The sequence below is a fragment of the Mobula birostris genome, chromosome 22 (assembly GCF_030028105.1).
Source record: "Mobula birostris isolate sMobBir1 chromosome 22, sMobBir1.hap1, whole genome shotgun sequence".
NCBI lineage: Eukaryota > Metazoa > Chordata > Chondrichthyes > Myliobatiformes > Myliobatidae > Mobula > Mobula birostris.
The window spans coordinates 40,945,853-40,967,651 of NC_092391.1; the positions used below are offsets into that span (position 1 = coordinate 40,945,853).

General features: G+C 39.5%; 1 protein-coding gene across 5 annotated transcripts in view; it reads right to left on the bottom strand.

Annotated features, from left to right (window-relative positions):
• Positions 1 to 21,799, bottom strand: part of dph7 (diphthamide biosynthesis 7) — a 44,872-nt gene that overhangs the window by 11,231 nt on the left and 11,842 nt on the right. For 3 of the 5 annotated variants that reach the window (XR_011882850.1, XM_072240537.1, XM_072240538.1), the window contains exons 2-7: positions 21,211 to 21,405; positions 20,607 to 20,746; positions 13,847 to 13,934; positions 3,605 to 3,696; positions 1,816 to 1,973; positions 238 to 310 (exon numbers count right to left, since the gene is read on the bottom strand). Coding sequence is in view for 4 of the 5 variants with exons in the window: in XM_072240537.1 (XP_072096638.1) it covers positions 238 to 310; positions 1,816 to 1,973; positions 3,605 to 3,696; positions 13,847 to 13,934; positions 20,607 to 20,746; positions 21,211 to 21,351 (692 nt within the window). In the remaining variant the exon portion in view is untranslated. Of the gene's footprint in view, positions 1 to 237; positions 311 to 1,815; positions 1,974 to 3,604; positions 3,697 to 13,846; positions 13,935 to 20,606; positions 20,747 to 21,210; positions 21,406 to 21,799 lie in introns of those variants that run through there. The other 2 variants (XM_072240540.1, XM_072240539.1) reach the window with 2 other exon arrangements.

The following is a 21,799-nucleotide window of genomic DNA, read 5'->3' on the forward strand; positions in this document are numbered from 1 at the left end:
AGGGACAGAATAATGGATGCAATAAAGGGGTTTTCATACAGACTTAAACTCAAGCTGTATCCTAACCCTGGAATTACTTAATACTGATTAGATCCTTGTGCAATACAACTCCACTAAAAGCTTATAGCTTCAACAGGATATACTGTACAAATTTAAATAGAAATTTATTGCTATAATTATTACAGAGTAGTTATACAAAATACACCAGGAATTCCTTCAAATAAATGGGGCACACACCTAGTGCTGATAAAGAGTGGTCTGTTGGTCCCCATCCGCATATCCCAAACCTTCAACTTACTGTCATCACCTCCTGCGAAAGGAAAGAGAAACAAAAACAATAAACTAGCCCATGATGTTCTTCACAACACAAACAAAATGCATTCCCAAAAATGCTTGCTTTTCTCTGTCCTTGGGCAGAGAATTTGATTCCCATCTTATTTGTTCAGATACAAATGTCGCTCCAGGCTAGGATATGACTTTGATATTATGCTTTTCATAAATGCATTCTCAAAGGATGAAATTGCATGAAATATTTTGAGATTATAGCTTCTACACAGAAAAGTCATTAACACAGAAAAAGTGCTGCACTAGATCAGGAAACTAAAGTAACAAATCACTAATCTCTAGATTTTACACAGGCTGCACTAAGTTCAAAGGATTGTCAATGTTTTGTCAGCAAAATTCCAATTACAACATTTGTGTTTTTCATATTATGCAAAATGCAATCTTTTACAGTAATTAAAAAATGCAGAAAAATCAAGCTTAGACTTAATGTTAAAAATTCAAAGATCAATTAACATTCAAGATCAAAGACACACAAGACATTAGATAGAATTTTTCATGCACAATTCAGCCAGCTGGTTAGTTAAAAAATCAAAACTGAGCACAGTTAGAATATCAATAGCATATTTTGAGAGTTGTAGGATTTACCACTGACTAGATTTTTTTAAAAAGTTACAGCATTGTAACAAACCCTTTTGGCCCAACAAGCCCATGCACCCAATTCACCTACTGTATATGACTAATTAATCAAATAACATCTTTGGAATGTGGGAGGAAACCAGAGGAAATCCACATGGTCAAGGGGAAAATGTACAAACTCCTTATACATAGCAGTGGAAATTGAACCCAGGTTGCTGTAGTAGCATTACACTAACCTTTATGTTACTGTGCCGCCCCAAAATTTTAACAAGAATGTGTTAAATAACTTAAGTCAATTATTTTGTAATATTATCATCCATGGCAATAACTCTGAGGCAGATGACCTTTTATGGTAAATTATCTCAAATTTTAATTTAGTAACTAATTGTCTAATATTGGAAAGCTCACATCCTACTTCAAGGTTAAATTTCCATCTCATCAATTACACCAAAATGTTGGAACAGTTTTCCTCTGACAGCTCAACAGATAAATACAGGGTACACAGTTCAGTGTCAGGCCTGTGTCCAGTTATTCAGCTTTAGTTGAACTGTTAGTACTTAAAATGGCAATGACTGGAATTGGAGGATGGGGTTGATAATGGTTATTTTGAGGTTCTTCTCCTTCCCATTCATTTCAGAAATGTTCTTACATCTAGAAATTCGATGGCATGAACTCTCTAGTTTAACACTTGAGGAATTAATGCTTTGAAGATATGCTAAAGGATGCAATAAAATTGTACACAACACTTTAATGAACTCTGCCTTCATAGGAGACAATTTAAAGTGTCAGAATGTTTGCTTGTGTGAAAGCAAAGCAACAGTTCATACACAGATAAAAAATAAGTTTTAAGCTGACTTCTTTCGCACAACAGCTCAGAACAGATGAACAGGCTACCTGAGTAAACAACATCTGTATTCCAGTAATTGAAAGCCGCAATCCAAGCCTCAAAGTCATGTGCCTTCCACTGAGAGACCACATCCAGTCTACAGCTATCCACAGACACCAGACTCAAACAGCCCTTAGAGTCACTGCTAATAATCTTGACAGGTTCACTGCAATGACAAAAGTTAAATATTATGATTAGCAGCACAACATTTCACATTTCAGAAACAATTTCTGATTTCTTTTATTATGCATTGTTTTTGTTTTACCTTATTCTAGCTCAATGCACTATGTAATGAACAGCATGAAAGACAAAGTTTTCACTACCTCAATACATGACTCAGCCAATTCCAATTCAACTTCAAAAAGTAGATAAACTACAACTTTAAATGAGAACATTTGCAAGTTACTCAGAGTTTACACATTAAATTGACAGAAATAATCAATAAATTACTCTTAAAATCTTCAAAAATTGATGACATTCACATGCTAAATAAATGTGAGTGATGTCAATTGTGGAGGTAGAATATTAATTACGTTTGTTATCCAATATCAAGAACAAAAATAGTTAGATACATGAAAGGTCAACCTATCTGAACAGTTTTTATACACTTCAGTATTGAATAGTTAATAACAGTTATACTTTTAAAAAATGTTTGAGTCTATATCCTGCATACTCAAGGGAGATTTGATCAATTGCCATGAAATAATAAATTGAGCAGATTGTGTTCACGCTGCCAAATTATTTCAGATCAATGACACGTCAATATAAGGTTACACAAGATTACATGCATCTTGTTTTAAAGGAAAATAATGGAATTATTGAGTATCATTGCTGGTTGCACATCATTCCTATCTAAAATTGAAAAGATAGAAGCCAATTCATATGATATAGTTATTGCAGTTCTATGAGATTGTTTTAATGGGCTTGCTGGGGTTGGCTTAAGGAGTAGTTATGATGGTAGGGAATTTTTCAGTGGAACGTCAAATACCAAATTGACATATACACTACATGGCAAAGACTTCAAGAGTGTTGATGCACCTGAGATGCAAGTTCATAAGAGTTGGATGTCACACTAAGGTGTGCAAAACATCATTCAATCTGCACGGAGTATTGTATACAGTTCTAACTGCTTCATTACTGGAAAGATGTGGAAGCATTACAAACAATGCAGAAGAGATATTGGGTAGATTGGGTTTTACCTCACTGTAGAGGCCAAGTGGTGGGCCCTACAGTGACTTATAAGATTGGGTAGAGAGTCAGAGATTTTTTCCCGAGACTAAAACTAGAGGAGAGAGAGGGCACTTTAAAAGAGTGCCAAGGGGTGAGTTTTCCCCACACAACTGGTGATTATACAGAATCAGCTCCTGAGAAAGTGGTACAGGCAGGTACAATATTTAAAAGGTATATTGACAGGTGAATGGATAGGAAAGCGAAGGATACAAGCCCTATGCAGGCAAATGGGATTAGCGTAGATGGACATCAGAAGGTAGTATGGGCAAGTTGAGCCAAGGGGCCCTTTTCGGTGCTTTTCAACTCAAAAACTCAATTTTGTTTCAGTAATTTGATATGCTCTTACTTTCATTTTGAAATTTTCCCGAAGATTATCCCTTAACCTCTTAGGTCCAGGACTTAATCATGAAGCAAAGTAAAATACAATTTTATAGGCTTTTCATGTCCCCAACATACAGGTTTGACAGAAATACAAATTACTTCATACACTAGTTCCAGGAGATAAGAATGCATAGGGTGAACATACATCTGAAAAAAAAAAAAATTGGGGGAGAAATAAAAACTTACTGTTGTCTTCCTGTTGACCAATCCAGGGACAAAGCCAGACATTCTGGCCATAACTTAACACTACACACAGACTCCAACAGGCAGCTGTTTTTCTACTGAAAGAAAAGATTTCACTGAGCCACAAGCAATTCCAAATTGATGTCTACATTTCCATGTGCCTTTGTCACCAATTTTCTTCCCATTTCTTTTTCACGTTAGTAAAGTTTCAAAAGTATTAGTATCAACAAAAAGGCTTGAAAATTTTGTCTACATTTTTCTAACTGCAAGGAGCTTTAGTGACATATCCATTTTTGTTCTCCCATCTAGTATAAACATAACAGCAGGCATGGAAGATAAGAACTGAAAAGATGTATAGGACCAATTACCCCTCCCTAATCCATGTGGGTGTAGCTAAGTACATATTTATATGAACCAGTGGGTGTAAAATGGGAGCAACTTGCAGTGAAAGATGAAGCAAAAGCCTCTTTCAACTTTCTTTCCTGTAGCACACAAAAAGCAGCATTTGACATTTTATCATCTTACAAAATACAGTTTAACTTTATCCTTGGACTAAACAAAACTATAAACATATTAACTGTTCCTTTGAAAGACCAGCCACACAAAACTAAGATTGATCACTATGCAATTTGTAGTACAATAACTCTACAAACCAAAACAATATGCTGCAATTTGCCTACTACTCTACACAACAGATACAATCTCACTGGCTCTCCACTCTGCTTTGGGGTACTTAGACAACCGCAAACACCATACATTTTGTTGTTATTTATTGATTACAGCTCAGGATTTAACACCATCATCCCCTCATTACTAATCACCACACTTCAAGATCCTCAACTTCTTTTTTAAAATCAAGAGACCAGTCAGTGTAGATTGTTAATAACACCTCCTCTTCACTGACATCAACACAGTTGCACCTAAATGATGTACTTAGCCCACTGCTCTACTTTCTCTCTACACTTCTAACTGCAGATGAACACAGCTCAATTGCAATCTGTAAATTTGCAGAGGACACCAGTATTATTAGTAGAATCTCAAACAGCAACAAGGAGTCATACAGGCATGAGATAGATCAACAGGTTGTGTGGTGAATTGATTGGACTTAAGGAGAAATTGGGAGAACGTACTCCAGTCCTCATTAGGGGTCGGCAGTGGAAAGGACAAAGCAGTTTTAAGTTCCTGGGCATTAACTTCATGGAGAATCTATCCTGCACTCAACACATTGATGGAATCATGAGAAAGGCATGCCAGAAGTTATACTTTGTCAGGAGTTTGATGAGATTCGGTGTGTCACCAAGGTCTGCTACAGATTTCTATAGATGTATGATGGAGAGTATTCTGTCTGGTTGCATCACAGCCTGGTATGGAAGCTTCAATGCACAGGATCACAAGAAGCCACAGGGTCAGAGACTTTCACCAGCTCCATCACAGGCACAACCCTCTCTATTATCAAGGACATCTTCACAAGACGGTGCCTCAGAAAAACAGTATCCATCACCAAGGGCTCTCACAAATCAGGACATGCACTCTTCTCGTTACCACCATCGGAGAGGAGGTACAGGAACCTAAAGACCCATACTAAAGAGTTCTGAAACAGCTTCTTCCCCTCCACCAGATTTCTGAATAGTCTAGGAAAACATGAACACGACCTTGCTATTCCTTTCTTTATGCACTATCTAGATTTGTAGTTTATGGTAATTTTGTGTTTGCACTGTATTGCTGCTGCAAAACATTTTACATCATATAATCGGTGATAATAAATGTGATTTGAATATTCTCCTTCAAAACCAAGCAAAATTGTTTCTAAATAGTCACTATTAATAGCATTCAAAGACTAAAAAAAATGATTCTTCATGATGAACCAGAAACCAAAAGCATACCTTCAAACATAATAAATCTCAATTAATGCAAACATTGTTATCGGTGGTCACACAAATAAAAATGTTTTGATGCCCCATAAAGAAAAGGCACAAAAGGCTTAGCAAGTACTGCAGACCTTAAACTCAAGAGATTCTGCAGATGCTGGAAATACAAAGTAACACACACATACAATGCTGAAGGAACTCAGCAGGTCATGCAGCATCTAGGGCAGGGATTCATAATCTTTTATATGCCATGGATCAACACCATTAAGCAAGAGGTCTGTGGACCCTAGGCTGGGAAACCCTGATCTAAGGGAAGGAAAAAAAGAGTTGACATTTTGAGCTAAGACCCTTCATGACTAGAAAGGAAGGGGAAAAAAGCCAGAATAAGGTGGTGGGAGAGGAGTACAAGCTGGAAGGCAATAAGTGAAGTCAAGTGAAGGGGAAGTTAGGTCAGTGGGGATCACGTAAGAAGCTGAGAGATGGCAGTTGGAAAAGGTAAAGGGCTTGAAGAAGGAGCAATCCGATGAGAGGAGAGTGTTCCATGGGAGAAAGGGAAGGAGACCAGAAGGAAGGAGTAGGCAGGTGAAGAGTAGAAGGGGCAAGAAGGGAGCCAGAATGGGGAATGGGAAAAAGGGAGGGGGGGAGAGAGAGAAATCAGAGGAAGTTAGGGAAATCGATGGTCATGCCAACAGGTTGGAGACTACCCAGATGGAATAAAGCATTGCTCCAAAACCTGAGAATTACCTCATCATACCAGCAGAGTAGGCCATGGACTGATATGCGAGAATGGGAATCAGGATTCGAATTAAAATGGTTGGCCACTAGGAAATTCTGCTTGTTGCATATGGAGCAAAGAGGGCTCAACAAAGTGGTCCCCCTATATAGGTCGGCTCTCACCGATGTACAGGAGGCCACACCAGGAGTGCAGAATATAGTGGGTGACCCCCAACAGACTTGAAGGTGAAATGTCGCCTCACTTGGAAGAATTGTTTGGGGGCCCCGAATGGTGATGAGGAAGGAGGTGAATGAGCAGGTATAGCACTTCCTCTGCTTCAGGAATAAGAGGCAAAAGGGAGGGAAGAATGGACAAGGGAATCACGGAGGGAACAGTTCCTGCAGAAAGAGGAGAGGGGAGGAGGCAAAGGTGTGCTCAGTGGTAGGATAGCATTGAAGATGGCAGAAGTTGCAGCAAATGATGTTCTAGGTGTGGAGGCTCATAGGTGGTAGGTAGGGAGAAGAGGAACACTATTCCTGTAAGGCGGCGGGAAAATAGGGTGAGGGCAGATGTCTAGCGAATGGAGGAGATGAGGTTGAGGGCAATATCAATGGTTGAGCAACTACTGCAAAATGTGCATATGCTCACATGAAGCAAGGACAAAAATTCTGCCTTGCTATAAATAAAGGATATCCAATACCTAGCCTCAAATGAAAAATGATCAGTCACAGACAGTAACAGCATGACACAGCCCCTTCAGCCCAGTGTCCATGCTGATCATTAATCTCCCAATTTACACTAGTCTTACATTAATCCCAATTTTTTTTCTCATCACATTCTCCTACTCACCTACACACTGGGGTAATTTACAATAGCCAGCTAACTTAGCAATCCACACATCTTTGAGATGCAGCAGCAAATCATTCAGTGGGCTGCAATCATCGCAAGAAGAAATTTGTTGGTGCGGCAGCATACGGTTTAAAAAGAACTCAGAGCCTTTCCATGGGCTGTAATCATAACGATCACTTAGGTACTCAGCAGGGACCAATAAAAAGAAGCAAGGTGTGTGTGACCACTGTTGGAGTGGACAGTGTTAAGTGGCCACGCTTTGGCTCAACAGGCTTAGGCAAGAACTCAAGCCTGAGCAGTTAGGCAGGATGGTAGTTAAGGCTATGGAGTGCTCGTCTTGTAAGATGTAGTATTGCAGGGTACTGACTTATCTTCCTGATGACTACATCTGCAGGAAGTGCACCCAACTTCAGCTCCTGACTGACAAGGGAAAGGAACTGGAACTGGAGCCTGATGTATTCAGGACCATCTGGAGGCTGAAAGCCTCATACGTAAGACTTCTGCTGAGTTGATCATACCCAGAGCTCAGGTTTTAGATAGTAGGTGTGACCATCAAAAGTAGTAAGGGGAGTAAGCAATCAGCACAGGGTTCTCCTGTGGTCATTCCCCTCAGCAACAAGCATATCTTTTGGATACTGCTGGGCCGGAGGGGGGGGGGGGGGGGGGAGAGCTAGGGGGAGATGACCTATCAGGGCAGAGCAGCAACAAACAGGCCAGTGGCACTGTGGCCATCTCTGAGGCTCAGGACAGAAGGGTAAAGTCAGGCACAGCGATTATGATAGAAGACTATAGCTATGATGGCTATGGGGATGAACAGATGCTAGGGTCCAGGATGTCTCAGAATGGCAGCAGAAGATTTTGAAAAGGGAGGGTGAACAGCCAGAGGTCGTGGTGCACATTGGCACCAATGACATATGTAGAAAGGGAGAAGAGGCCTGAGCAAGGAATATAGGAAGTTGGAAGAGGCTGAAGAGTAGGACCTCCGAGGTAGTAATTTCTGGATTACTCCCAGTTTAGTGTACTAGTCAGGAAAGGAATAGGATGATAGTACAGACCAGCACAGACAAAATGCTGGAAGAAATCAGCAGGTCAGGCAATATCAATGGAAATGAATAAACTCAACGTTTTTGGGCGAGACCCTTCTCCAGGACTAGAAAGGAAAGGGGAAGACACCAGAGTAAAAAGGTGGGGAAAGGGAACGGAGAATAACTAGAAGGTGATAGGTGAAGCCAAGTGGGTATGAAAGATAAGGGCTAGAGACAAAGGAATCTGATAGGACAGGAGAGTGGATCATAGGAGAAAGGGAAGGGGGGGGGACTCGGGGGAGGTGATAAGCAGGTGAGAAGAGGCAAGAAGTCACAATGGAGAATAGAAGAGGGGAGGGGGAGAAAAAAAAAAATCAATATTCATGCCATCTTGCCAAAATTTTTATATATATTTCAGGCATTACCAATTTTTGTTCCAAAATCTTTTTTTTGATAAAGTTGACTCCAAAATTTCTTCATTTATTTGGCAAAATAAAAACCCAAGACTGGGTAAAATACATTTACAGAAAGCTAAGAGAGATGGAGGCTTAGCATTACCTAACTTTAGATTTTATTATTGGGCAATTAATATTCGACATAGGAAATTTTGGTTACTTGACCAGGATATACTATCCATTCCTAAATGGGTAGCATTGGAATTACAATCTGTTCAGGGCTATGCACTTGGCTCTATTTTAGGTTCCTCTCTTCTTTTTGATTTGAAACGCCTTAAACAGGTGTCTAACCCGATAGTTAAATATACCTTACGTATTTGGTTTCAATTCAGAAAATTTTTTGATCTTAACCAATTTGGGCTAGCGATTCCTATTTTAGGTAACATTTTTTCCTCCCTCTTTTATGGATCGTGCTTTTCAAATTTGGAAGACTAAGGGTATTTCACGGTTTTTGGATTTATTTTTAGATGGTTCCCTTATGTCTTTTGAACAATTATCTAATAAATATAATTTATCAAGAATACTTTTTTTTTAAGATATCTACAAGTTAGAAATTTCCTAAGTACTATACTTTCTTCCTTTCCAATGCTTCCTCTTAAATACATTTTAGATACTATAATTAACCTTAATCCATGTCAGAAAGGTGCATCGGCTATTATTTATAATATTATTATGAAACTTAGGAAAGCTCCATTTGATAAGATTAGGTCAGATTGGGAACAAGAATTGGGATCTATTATTTCCGTGGATGACTGGGGGCAGATTTTACAATCAGTCAATACTTCCTCTATCTGTGCTAAACATTCCCTAATTCAACTTAAAGTTGTTCATAGAGCACATATGTCCAAAAATAAATTAGCTCGCTTTTATTCTCATATTAATCCTTTTTGTGATAGATGTCCGGGGCAGATAGCCTCTTTAACTCATATGTTTTGGTCTTGTCCTACTCTGGAAACTTTTTGGAGAGACATTTTTAATATTATCTCCAAGGTATTGAATATAGATATCTGTCCTCACCCTATTACTGCTATCTTTGGACTACCTAAAATTTCCAGTAATCTTTCTCCTTTAGCTCGTAGAATGATTGCATTTCTTACTTTAATGGCGAAAAGATGTATCTTACAACATTGGAAAGAGCTTAATGCTCCAACTACCTTTTTTTGGTTTTCTCAGATGATATTATGCTTGAATTTGGAGAAAATTAGAAGCAATCTTTATGACTCCTCATTTTAATTTGAACAGACCTGGAAATCTTTTGTTCAATATTTTCATTTAATGTAATATATATCCTTCTTCTTTTTTTTACTGTTTTTAATGGAGGTCGGGATTGAGGACGTGATTTTAAGTTTTTTAACTCTGTTTGGTTTCAAGTTAGCCCATTGCTTTGCTTTTAGTTAGTTGCACAGTGGGTTTTTTTGGGGGTTTTTTTTCCTTTTCTCTATTGATATATTATATATATATAAATTAGTATACTATTATGTTACCTTGGTACGTTATGTTTAAATTACATTGTTTGTATCTTTTTTTTGTATTAATATCTCCTGTAATTTTATTATATTCTAACAGTGTATTAGTGCCTATATGTCTTACCTTTTTGTATACTTATTCAATAAAAAGATTTAAAAAGAAAGAAAGAATATTCATGCCATCAAGTTGGAGGCTAGCCAGACGGGATACAAAGTGTTGCACCTCTACTCTGAGGATGGCCTCATCCTAACACAGGAGGAAGCTATGAACTAACATGTCAGAATGAGAATGGGAATTGGAATTAAAATATTTGGCCACCGGGAAGTTCCGCTTTTGACATATCGAGCGGAGATACTCGACAAATTTGCGACTTGTCTCACCAATGCACAGGAGGCCACCTCAAGAGCAGCAGCCACAACAGATGACCACAGCAGATTCGTAGGTGAAGTGTTGCCCCACCTGAAAGGACTGTTTGGGGCCCTGAAAGGAGGTGAGAGAGAAGATGAATGGGCAGGTGTAGCACATTGGCTGCTTGCAGGGATAAATACCAGGAGCGAGATTAGCAGAGAGATATGAATGGACAAGGGAGTCACAGAGGGAGTAATCCCTGCAGAAAGCGGAGACAGAGATGAGGAAAAAATGTGTCTGGTGGTAGGATCCCTTTGGAGATGGTAGAAGTTGCAGGGATGATATGTTGGATGCAGAGGCTCATGGAGTAGTAAGGACAAGAGGAACTATCACTTTTAAGACAGTGGGAAAGTGGGATAAGCACAGATATTCAGGAAATGGAGGAGAGGTGGGTGAGGGCAGCATCAATGGTGGAAGAAAGTAAACCCCATTCTTTAGAGGAGGACAACACTTCTGACATCCCGGAAAGGAAAGCCACATCCTGGGAAAAGATGAGGCAGAGATGAAGGAACTGAGAAAAAGGAGGAGCATTTTTACAGGCGACATGGTAGGAAGAGGTATAGTCAAGCAGTACAGATAGTACAGATGGATGAGTGGCTGAGGAAGTGGTGCAGGGGATAGGGTTTCAGATTTCTGGATCATTGGGATCTCTTCTTATATCTTCTGCAGGACGGTTTATACCTGAACCCAAGGGAGACCAATATATTTGTGGATGGATTGCTAGAGCTGCTGGGGAGGATTTAATCCAATTTGGCAGAGAGATGGAACTCGAGTGATAGGGCTGAGGAGGGGGCAGTAGGTATACAAGTTGATGCATTGTGTAGTGAGACTGAGAAAGGACAGGCAGATGATAGGGCAAAATTGCAGTCGGTGGGATGAGTTGAAGTATAACATGAGGGCAAAATCGAAAAAATTGATGAATTCACGACTGAAGGTGCTATATTTGAATGCTTGTGGGATACGGAATAAGGTAGATGAACTTGTAACAGTTAGAGATTGTCAAGTAAGATGTTGTGCGCATCACAAAGTCATAGCTGAAAGAAGATCATAGTTGAGAGCTTAACATCCCAGGACACGTATTGCATCGAAAGGACAGGCAAGTTGGCAGAGGGGGTGGGGGTGGCTCCGTTAGTAAAATATTAAATCAAATCGTTAGAAAGAAGTGACGTAGGATCAAAAGATGTAGAATTTTTGTGGGTAGAGTTAAGAAACTGCAAGGGTAAAAACACCCTGATAGGAGTTATATACAAGCCTCCAAACAGTAGCAAGGAAATGGAATATAAATTACAATAGGAGATTAAATAGTAATATAAAAAGGGTAAAGTTACAACAGTTATGTGTGAATTTCTATATGTAGATAGATTGGAAAAATCAAATTTGTGCTAGATCCCAAGAGAGATTTTGTAGAATGCCTACAACATGGTATTTTAGAGCAGTTTGTGGTTGAGCCCACTACGGGAAAGGCAATTCTGGATCGAGTGTTCTATAATGAACCAAATTGGATTAGGGAACTTAAGGTAAAGGAACCCTTGAGAGGAAGTAATCATATTATAGAATTCACCCTGCCATTTGAGGGGGAGAAAATAAAGGTCAAATGTTTCAGTATTACAATGGAGTAAAGGGAATTACAGAGATAAGAGAGAGGAGATGAACAAAGTTGACTCGATGGAAACACTTGCAGGGGTAACATCAGAACAAGAAAAGGTGCCCAAATTTGCCCTTTTTCTTACAATTTGGAAGGTGCAGGATAGAAGCATTCCAAAAATGAAGAAGTATTCTAAAGGAAGGATAAGTCAATCATGGCTGACAAAGAAAATCAAAGGCAGCATTAAAGGAAAAGAGAGGGCATAAAATATTGCAAAAATTAGTGGGAAGTTAAGAGCATTGGAAGCTTTTAAAAAACAAACAGAAAGCAACTAAAACAGCCATAAGGAGAGAAAAGATGAAATATGGAGGTAAGCTAACCAATAATATAAAAGAGGAAACCAAAAGTTTCATATTTTTATAAAATAAATAAAAAGAGGTGAAAGTGGATATTAAACTGCTGGAAAATGCCACCGGAGAGGTGGTAATGGAGGTTCAGAGAAATTGCAGACTGACTAAACAAGTATTTTGCATCAGTCTTCGCTGTGGAAGACATTAACAGTCTGCCAGAAATTCAAGTGTGTCAGGGGTGAAAAGTGAGTGTAGCTGCTATAAATAAGAAGTCACTTCAGAAGCTGAAAGGTCTAAAGGTAGGTAAGTAACCTGGAGCAGGTGAACTATACCCCAGGGTTCTGAGAGAGGTAGCTGAGGAAATCATGAAGGCATCAATAATGATCTTTCCAGAATCACTAGATTCTGGAATGGTTTTGGAGTACTGGAGAATTCAGTCCACTCTTTAAGGAAGGGAGGCAGAAGAAAGGAAATTATAGGCCAGTTAGCCTGCTTCAGTGATTGGGAAGATGTTGCCATCCATTATTAAAGATGAGGTTTCGGAGTACTTGGAGGCACAGGAGAAAATAGGCCAAAGTCAGCATAATTTCCTTAAAAGAAATGCCTGGAATTCTTTGATAAATAACAAGCAGGATAGACAAAGGAGTCAGTGGATGTTGTTTATTTGGATTTTCAGAAGGCCTTTGACAAGGTGCTGCACAAGAGGCTGCTTAAGATGATCAGAGTCCATGGTATTACAGGAAAGATACTAGCATGGATAGAAGATTGGCCGACTGGCAGGAGGCAAAGAGTAGGAGTAAAGGGTTCCTATTCTGGTTGCCTGCCGATGACTAGTGGCATTCCGCAGGGGTCAGTATTGGGCTTGTTTCTTTTTACATTATATGTCAATGATTTAGATGATTGATTTGATGGCTTTGTAGCCAAGTCTGTGGTTGATGCAGGGGCAGGTAGTGGGAGCAAAAGGTATTGGGACCACTGCCTTTCATATTATACAGTATGTCAATGATTTGGATGACAGAATTGATGACTTTCTGGCCAAGTTTGCAGGCGATACAAAGATAGGTGGAGGGACAATTCTAGAGATTGCCATGAAGGAAAACGTCAACTCCAAACCTACCCCTTAAGAATGCTGTATGTTTTCAATTAGATTACCTCTCATTCTTCTAACACCACAGATTATAGATGCAATATGCTTCTCTTCCCTCCTCCAACAGATCCATCACCACAAGCATCCCAGTCTCCCCAGTAATTAACACCAGTATGGCAACCCCAATCCCAGGTATTCTAACTTTGAGAAATACAGTAACATTAAATGGAATCTTACAGAAGTCTGAAAACCTCAATATAGCACATCAACCAATTTATCCTTATCCATTGTTAGCTACAATGTCAACCAAAAGTTGCGAAATCTATAAAACAAGGCTACATTTGATAATTCCCTGTTAATATTTTTCAAATTCCCAGTTACCAGTTCCATGACAATTTCAATGTTTTCCCCACTACAGAAAAAAAAATACGCATACCTCACATGGTGTTAGGTTACACAGCTCCAAACTTCCTTCAGCATTCACTATTCCAAGTACAGGGTACCCAGCTATTGGCACATGGCACCTACAATTGAGATAACTTTAGATTACACTCCAACTTTCAGAAAAAGATATCTCATAAACTGAAATTTTGCACAACTCTTCCATGTATTCATGAGAATCATTGCTGCTGTCTCAAAAGAATGCCCACAATACACTACAGAGGCCTGTGGACATAGCTCAGCACATCACAGAAACTAGTCTACCATCCACAGCCTGTCTTCACTTTCTGCTGCTTCCCTACAATCAAAATCCCAGCTCACCATGGACATTCTCTTTTCTGCCCTCCTCCCATCAGACAGAAGATACACAAGGCAAAAAAAAAATGCCACTATTATAAGACAATTGACGAGTTTCCCACAATATGGACTCTTGACCTCACAATCTACATTATGACCTGACACCTTATTGTCTACCTGCAATGCATTCTCTAACTGTAACACTACCTTCTGCACTTAGTTATTGCTTTAGCTTTCACTACCTCAATGCATTTTTGTAATGAATTGATCTGTATGAATGGCAAAAAACGATCACAGAGGGGAGCAAAACATCCAGGGATATAAATGATATTGAAAAGGCAGGTAGGTGTGCAGAGTAGATGGGATAGCTCTGTTGGTGCGAAACATAATCAAGTCTTTAGCAAGAAGTGACACAGGATCAGAAGATTCCTATGTAGAATCCTTTTGGGCAGATTTAGGAAACTTCAAGGGAAAAAAGACCCTGATGGAAGTTATATACAGACCTCCAAATAGTAACCAGGATATAGGGTACAAATTACAACAGGAGGTAGAAAAAGGAATGCAAGAAGGCATGGTGAGGGGAGGGAGATGGAATTTCAATATGTAGGTATACTGGGAAAATCAGGTTGGCATTGGATTCCAAGAGAATGAATGTATGAATGTGTAGAATGCCCACGAGACAGCTTTGCAGAGCAGCTAAAGCTAGGTAAAAGGCAATTCTGGGTAAGATGTTGTGCAATGAACTAGAACTGATTAGGGAGCTTAAGATAAAGGAAACCTCAGGAGAGAAACATCATAATAAAATCAAGTTGATCCCACAGTTTGAAAGGGAGAAGTTAAAATTTAATCTATTGGTTTTACAGTTGAGTAAAGATAACTACAGAGACATAAGAGGAACTGGCCAAAGTTGATTGGAAGGAGACCCTGGCAGGGACGACAGTAGAGTAGCAATAGCAGGAGGTTCTGCAAGTCATTCAGAAGATGCAAGGTAATTTCAACCCAGAGAAACAGCAGCATCATGGGGGGGGGGGAATGAGACAACCACGGCTGACAAGCAAAGTCAAAGACAGCATAAAAGAGGACATGCAATATTGCAAACACTAGCAGGAAACTAGAGGACTACAACTTTTAAAAACCAGCAAAAGGTAAATAAAAAAGCAACAAAGGGAGAAAAGAAAATATGAAAGTTAGCCAATAATATAAAATAACCCACTGCAATTTGCTTCTGGCCACAACAGGTCTATGGTGGATGCAACCTCACTACTTCTCCACTCAGCTTTGGACCACCAGGAAAATAACACCACCAAAATCAGGCTACTATTTATTGATTACAGCTCTGTATTCAACACCATCATACCCCCAGTACAAATAAATAACCTCCAAAACCTGGGCCTTTGTACCTCCATCTGCAACTGGATCCTTGACTTCCTTATCAGGAGTCCACAGTCAGTGCGGACCAGAAATAATATCTCTTTGCTTACGATCAACATTGGCACACCTCAAGGATTTGTGCATAGCCCACTGTTCTGCTCCTTTTACACCCATGACTGTGCGGCTAGGCAAAGCTCAAATGCCATCTATAAATTTGCCGATGACAACTGTTGTTGGTAGCATTTCAGATGATGACAAAGAGGGTACAAGAGCAAGATAGATCAGCTGGTTGAGTGATTTTTACAACAACAACCTTACACTCAACATCAGTAAAATTGATTGTGAATTTTAGGAAGAGGAAATCGAGGGAACACACACCAGACCTCATCAAGGGATCAGAAGAGCAGCTTCAAGTTCCTGGGAGTCAACATCTCTGAAGATCTACCCTAGGCCTAACATTTTGATGCAAATATGAAGAAGGTACACCAGCAGCTACATTTCAGAAGGAGTACAAGGAGATTTGGTAAATCACCAAAAACACCAGCAAATTTCTACAGATGTACAGTGGAGAGCATTCTATCTGATTACATAAGCATCTAATATGGGGGGCGGGGGGGCAATGCACAGGATCAGAAAAAAAAATACAGAAAGCTACAAACTTGGCCAGCTCCATCATGGGCACTAGCCTCCCTAACAAAGATAAAAAGTGATGCCAGAAAGAGGCAGCATCTATAATTAAGGGCCTCAACTTCTCAATGAAACCATTAAGGAGGCAGTACAGGAGCCTGGAGAGAGATACACAACGTTTTAGGAAGAGCTTTTTTCTCTCCATCATATTTCTGAACAGACAATGAATCGAAGTACACTACCTCACTTCTTTTGCTCTTTTTTTGTTCTACTTATTTACATAATTATCTAATTATCTCAATTGGGCCATCAGTTACTTGGGGCTGCCGGTTATTTGGGAAAACTCTTAAAGAATAAAACCTAATCAAGAAAATAGCCAGTATTCTGTTCATTAATTTGAGACATTATGCTACTTAATTGGGGCAGAAGACTATTGCAGAACATTTTCTGTCAGTCATATCGGAACATTATCAGTCATATGTGTTTGTGTGGCCTGAAACAGCCCAAAGTGGAAAATCAAACGATTTCACAAGTTAAAAACTATGAAGAATTTGAGGTATTGGCAATAAATTTGAAGATATCAACAATCTTGAATGTTACCTTTAGTCCCCACCAGACACACAGCTCTCACCTGTGAATCAAATAGCTGTTTTCATGCAACAGCAGCCACAGCCCAATGCACCACACTTCGAAGGGCAGGCTAAACCAGGTGAGGTCATCCAGCAGATCTCATACTCCGATGAAATAGGGACATGCCTGCCTTTCTCTATGTACAGTCATTTTCAAGTGGTCTGATACTTAGACACACGCAGTACAAGAGAAACAAAAGTAGATATTTGACCACTGGAAAATGACATTGGAGAAGGAGTAATGGAAATAAAGAAATGGCAGATGAAATGAATAATTATTTTGCATCAGTTTTCACTGTGGAAGGTGACAGCAACATGCCAGAAATTCTAAAGCGTCTGGGGTAGAAGTGAACATTGTCGCTATTACTTGGGAGAAAGCACGTTGGACATGAAAGCTCTGAAGATGGATAAGTCACCTGGATAAAACTGACTACACCCTACTGCTCTGAAAAAGGCAGCTAAAGAGATTGTGGGGGCATTTATAATAATGTTCCAAGAACCACTAAATTCTTGAATGCTTCCAGAGGACTGGAAAATGTAAAATGTCACCCCACTCCTTAAGAGGACAAAGCAAAAAACAAGAGATTATAATCTAACATCAGTGGTTGGTAAGATTTTAGAGTCCAATATTAAGAATGAGGTTTGGGAATACTTGGAAGCACATGATAAAACAGGCCAAAGTCAGCATGGTGTCCTTAAGGGGAAATCTTGCCTGACAAACCTGTTGGAATTATTTAAGGAAGTAACAATCATGATTGCATTTGGCATTTCTGGATGAACAAGTCTGAGTCCTCACCAATTCTCCACCATCACAGAAGGTAGTTTTTAGCCAGTACGGTTCTTGATACCACCAGGACTAAAATGGTACAGTACACAGATATAGCAAGGACTATAGGGAAAAAACAATATCCTTGCTACTGTAATGAAAACGTGCTCCAGAACTAAACATGTCTCCAGAATAATTATAACACTGGCACCTATCCAACAATCTGGATAATTGTCGAGTGTGTCATGCTTACAAAAAAGCAGAGGAATCCGATCTAACCAATTTACACCCTATCAGCCACTTATCAAGCATTCTTATTCACTAAAATCTGCTCACTGATTATCTGTCTTATAATCAGTGAGCAGATCTATTAGGTGTGGCTTCATCATATGTCTTCAGGCCCTAGCTATGGGTTGGTGTGGATTCCAGAGATGAGGCAAGAGTGACTGTCCTTAAAATAAAGAGAGAATTTGCTGAGCCATAATTTGCACAGAGGAAGACGGATGTTTATTGTTATAGCCCCAAGACATTACTGAAGGAGTTCCTCAGGGACAATTATCTTCAAATGCTCAATCAACAGAGATGATCACTAATAAGATGATCAATTCCATTAGTGCCTCAAAACAAAATGAAGTAGTCCAAGCCTGCAAACAGCAAGAGCTAGCAAACTCATGAGTAACACCATACAAGTATCATTAACAATCACTTCCAACAAAACACAATCTAATCACCTATCCTCGACATTCAAGGCCATTACCAAAAAACTGAAGAAAACAACTGCAGTGAACATTCACCTAGTGCGTGCTCATTGACACAGACATAATTAAGAATCCTGGACTGCCAGCAGGCAGCTATGTATCTCAAAATAAATAAATATCATTTTAAGAACTTTATGGAAGTGTAAGACCCTTCCCTCTAAATCTTTAAGACTTCTATAACTTTATTTAGCAGGAGAGCAGTGCATAAACAGATAAACCTGCTGAGCTACCAGTCAGACCAGTTCCCAGTAATACACTCAAAATGCTGGAGGAACTCAGCAGGCCAGGCGCCATCTATGGAAAAAAAGTTCTGCCGAAGGATTTCAGCCCAAAACATCGACAATATTCTTTTCCATAGATGCTACCTGGCCTGCTGAGTTCCTCCAGCATTTTGCATGTGTTTCTATGGAAAAGAGTACAGTCAACGTTCCAGGCCAAGACCCTTAGACAGAACTGGAGAAAAAAAGCTGGAGTGGACTTAAAAGGTGGGGGAGGGGATTGAGAAACACAAGGTGATAGGTGAAACCTGAAGGGAGAGGGATGAAGTAAAGAGCTGGGAAGTTGATTGGTGAAAGAGGTAAAGGGCTGGGGAAGGGGGAGTCTGATAAAAGAGGACAGAAGGCCATGGAAGAAAGGGAGGAGGAGCAACAGAGGAAGGTGATGGTCAGGCAAGGAGATAAGGTGAGAGAGGGAAAAGGGGATGGGAAATGTGAAGGAGAGGAGGGAGGGGGCCATTACCAGAAGTTCGAGAAATCAATGTTCATATCACCAGGTTGGAGGCTACCCGGACAGAGTATCAGGTGTTGTTCCTCCAACCTAAGTCTGGCCTCATCACAACAGTAGGGGAGGCCATGGATAGACATATTGGAATGGGAATGGGAAGTGGAATTAAAATGGGTGGCCACTGGGAGATCCTGTTTTTATCGGCAGACAAGAGCGTAGCTGCTTAGCAAAGGAGTCTCTCAATCTACAACAGGTCTCACTGATATACAGGTGGCCACACCAGGAGCACCAGACACAGTATATGACCCAAACAGACTCACAGGTGAAGTGTCGCCCTACCTGGAAGGATTGTTTGGGCCTTGGATGATAGTGAAGGAAGAAAGGTGTAGCACTTATTCTGCTTACAAAGACAAGTGCCAGGAGGGAGATCAGTGGGGAAGGACGTTTCCTCCTGCATTATATCCCCTCCCTTAAGAAGCAGCCCATCAGCTTAGTCAAACTATTATCCAAGATCAGAAGAACAGGGATTATAAAAAAAATACAAATTAAACACTAAAACATTTTAAAAAATTGCACAGAAAATATCAGTGTTTTCCCATATATGGTCTGACAAACGAAGGGGAGCATCGTGAATGGGTGTTTCTTGTACATAAAACAAGAAATTATAAAGCAATTAATTAGGAAGGCAAATGAGTGGTCATTATCAGAGATCCCCACCACCCAGGTCATGCTCTCTGCTTACTGCTGCCATCAGGTAAAAGGTACAAGAACCTCAGGACTCGCACTACCAGGTTCAAGAACAACTACTACCCTTCAACCATCAGACTTGAATAAAAGATAACTATACTCACTTAACCCACATTTGAAAAGTTCTTACTTTAAACGGCTCTTTAACTCACTATTTAATGCTATTTATTTATATTTGCATTTGCACAGTTTGTTGTCTTCCACACGCTGGTTGATCTTTCATTGATCGTGTTATGGTTACTATTCTATAGATTTACTGAGTATGCCCACAAGAAAATGAATCTCAGGGTTGTATATGGTAACATACATGTACCTTGACAATAAAACTTACTTTGAACAAGGGCAATAAAATACTGAAATAATGAAGTCATTCTGCAAGTTTATAAGGCATTGACACGATCATACCCAAGGTACTGTCTACAATTTGGACTCCCATCCAAAAAATTAATGCATATTTGAAGGAGTTCAGAGAAATTTACCATTGATTCCTGCAATAAAACAGCTGTCTAAGGTGCAAAGGATGAGTAGATTGGGCCTATGGTCAATGGAGTTTAGAAGAATGAAGGACGAATTTCTTCTCTCAGACTCCAGAATCTCTGGAATCTATACTGTAAGGGATGAATTATTGAACTATATTCAAAAGCTAAGACAAAAAGATTTTTGAACTATAGAGGAGAAAAGTTATATGGGCAACAGGTGGAGGAGAAGATTTGAGCTGATATCAGATTACTATGATTTTATTCAATGGTGGTGTAAGCTTTAGGTATGTTCTATTCCTGCTCCTAATTCTTATAAAAGCCCTATTTGATACTTTACACCTGTCTCTTTAATGCTTACCATTTGAGATCTAATATTGCAGGCATTTCAATCCTTTGTACCTCCGTTAATGGAGAATAAAGCTGTTTCTGTTGAAAGCAGTATAGGTAAAGGCGCCCCTGCCGGAGCTGGGGCTCATTAATTTCTGAGTCTCCTGAACCCTGAAAGGTCAAAGTTACAAAGAAAATTTGTTAAAACTTTAATAAGACAATATAAGACATCTAAATTCAAGACATCTCTCTGTTGTAAAATTGTTTGAGAGAGTTCTTTGAACCATGAAATGAATCACAGTTAAATCTGATCCTATCCTCTATCTCTATAGAATCATTGTGCAAGAAATCAATGGGTAGCAATGAAACAATGCTATTTTATTATACTCCACAGGCCGGTTCTCAGGATAATTGCAGTAACCCTACTGCAGACTAGAAAGATCACCAGAGGCTCAGATTGAATCACTGACCTTCTAAATCTGCACTAAGTATTTACTGTTATTCCCATTTGAATCATTAGAAACCTGAAATCCATTGCAACCTTCAAGATAGGAAAGGCCACAACATTCCTAAAAATAACCAAAGTGAGACTAATATGCAAGAACAAAAGTCTCTTCCTGTAAATAGCACTGTACCTTCTCCTCAGCATTCTTTAATTGATAAGTACCACAGGTTAGTACATTATGAAACTTGTCAATAGGGCACCACTCCACAGCATCTGCACTGTACTCTGTGTCCACCACCTGCAGGGTTCGAGATGTACATCGAGTGTCCATGTCAATCACTCATTGCAGGGCCCAGATTATTTTTTTTAAATCTGCATCAAAAATCTGAAAAACAGAAAAATTACATTTGATTTTCTATCAGAAAACCAACATAATATTAATGGTCTCATCTGTGAATAACAAGTGGTATAAAGGGAATGCACATCAAATACACACTTCTAGTTTGACATATTACATAGTAGTTATAGCACAAAACCAGGCTAGTGAGCTAAACTGATCCATGCTCCACAAGGCTCATCCTTTATCTAAACCCATCAACTTAGTTTATTTCCTCATCAGTTTAAATGGACGAAACAACATAATTTAATGATAGAGCAAGTGCTCTCCAAACTGGAAATGGCTACTTATATACACCAGTATTACTGTGAATAAATGTTAAATCCTGGGGGACAACAGATTATTCAAACTAATGCAAATACGTAAAGCTTTAATTTTCCAA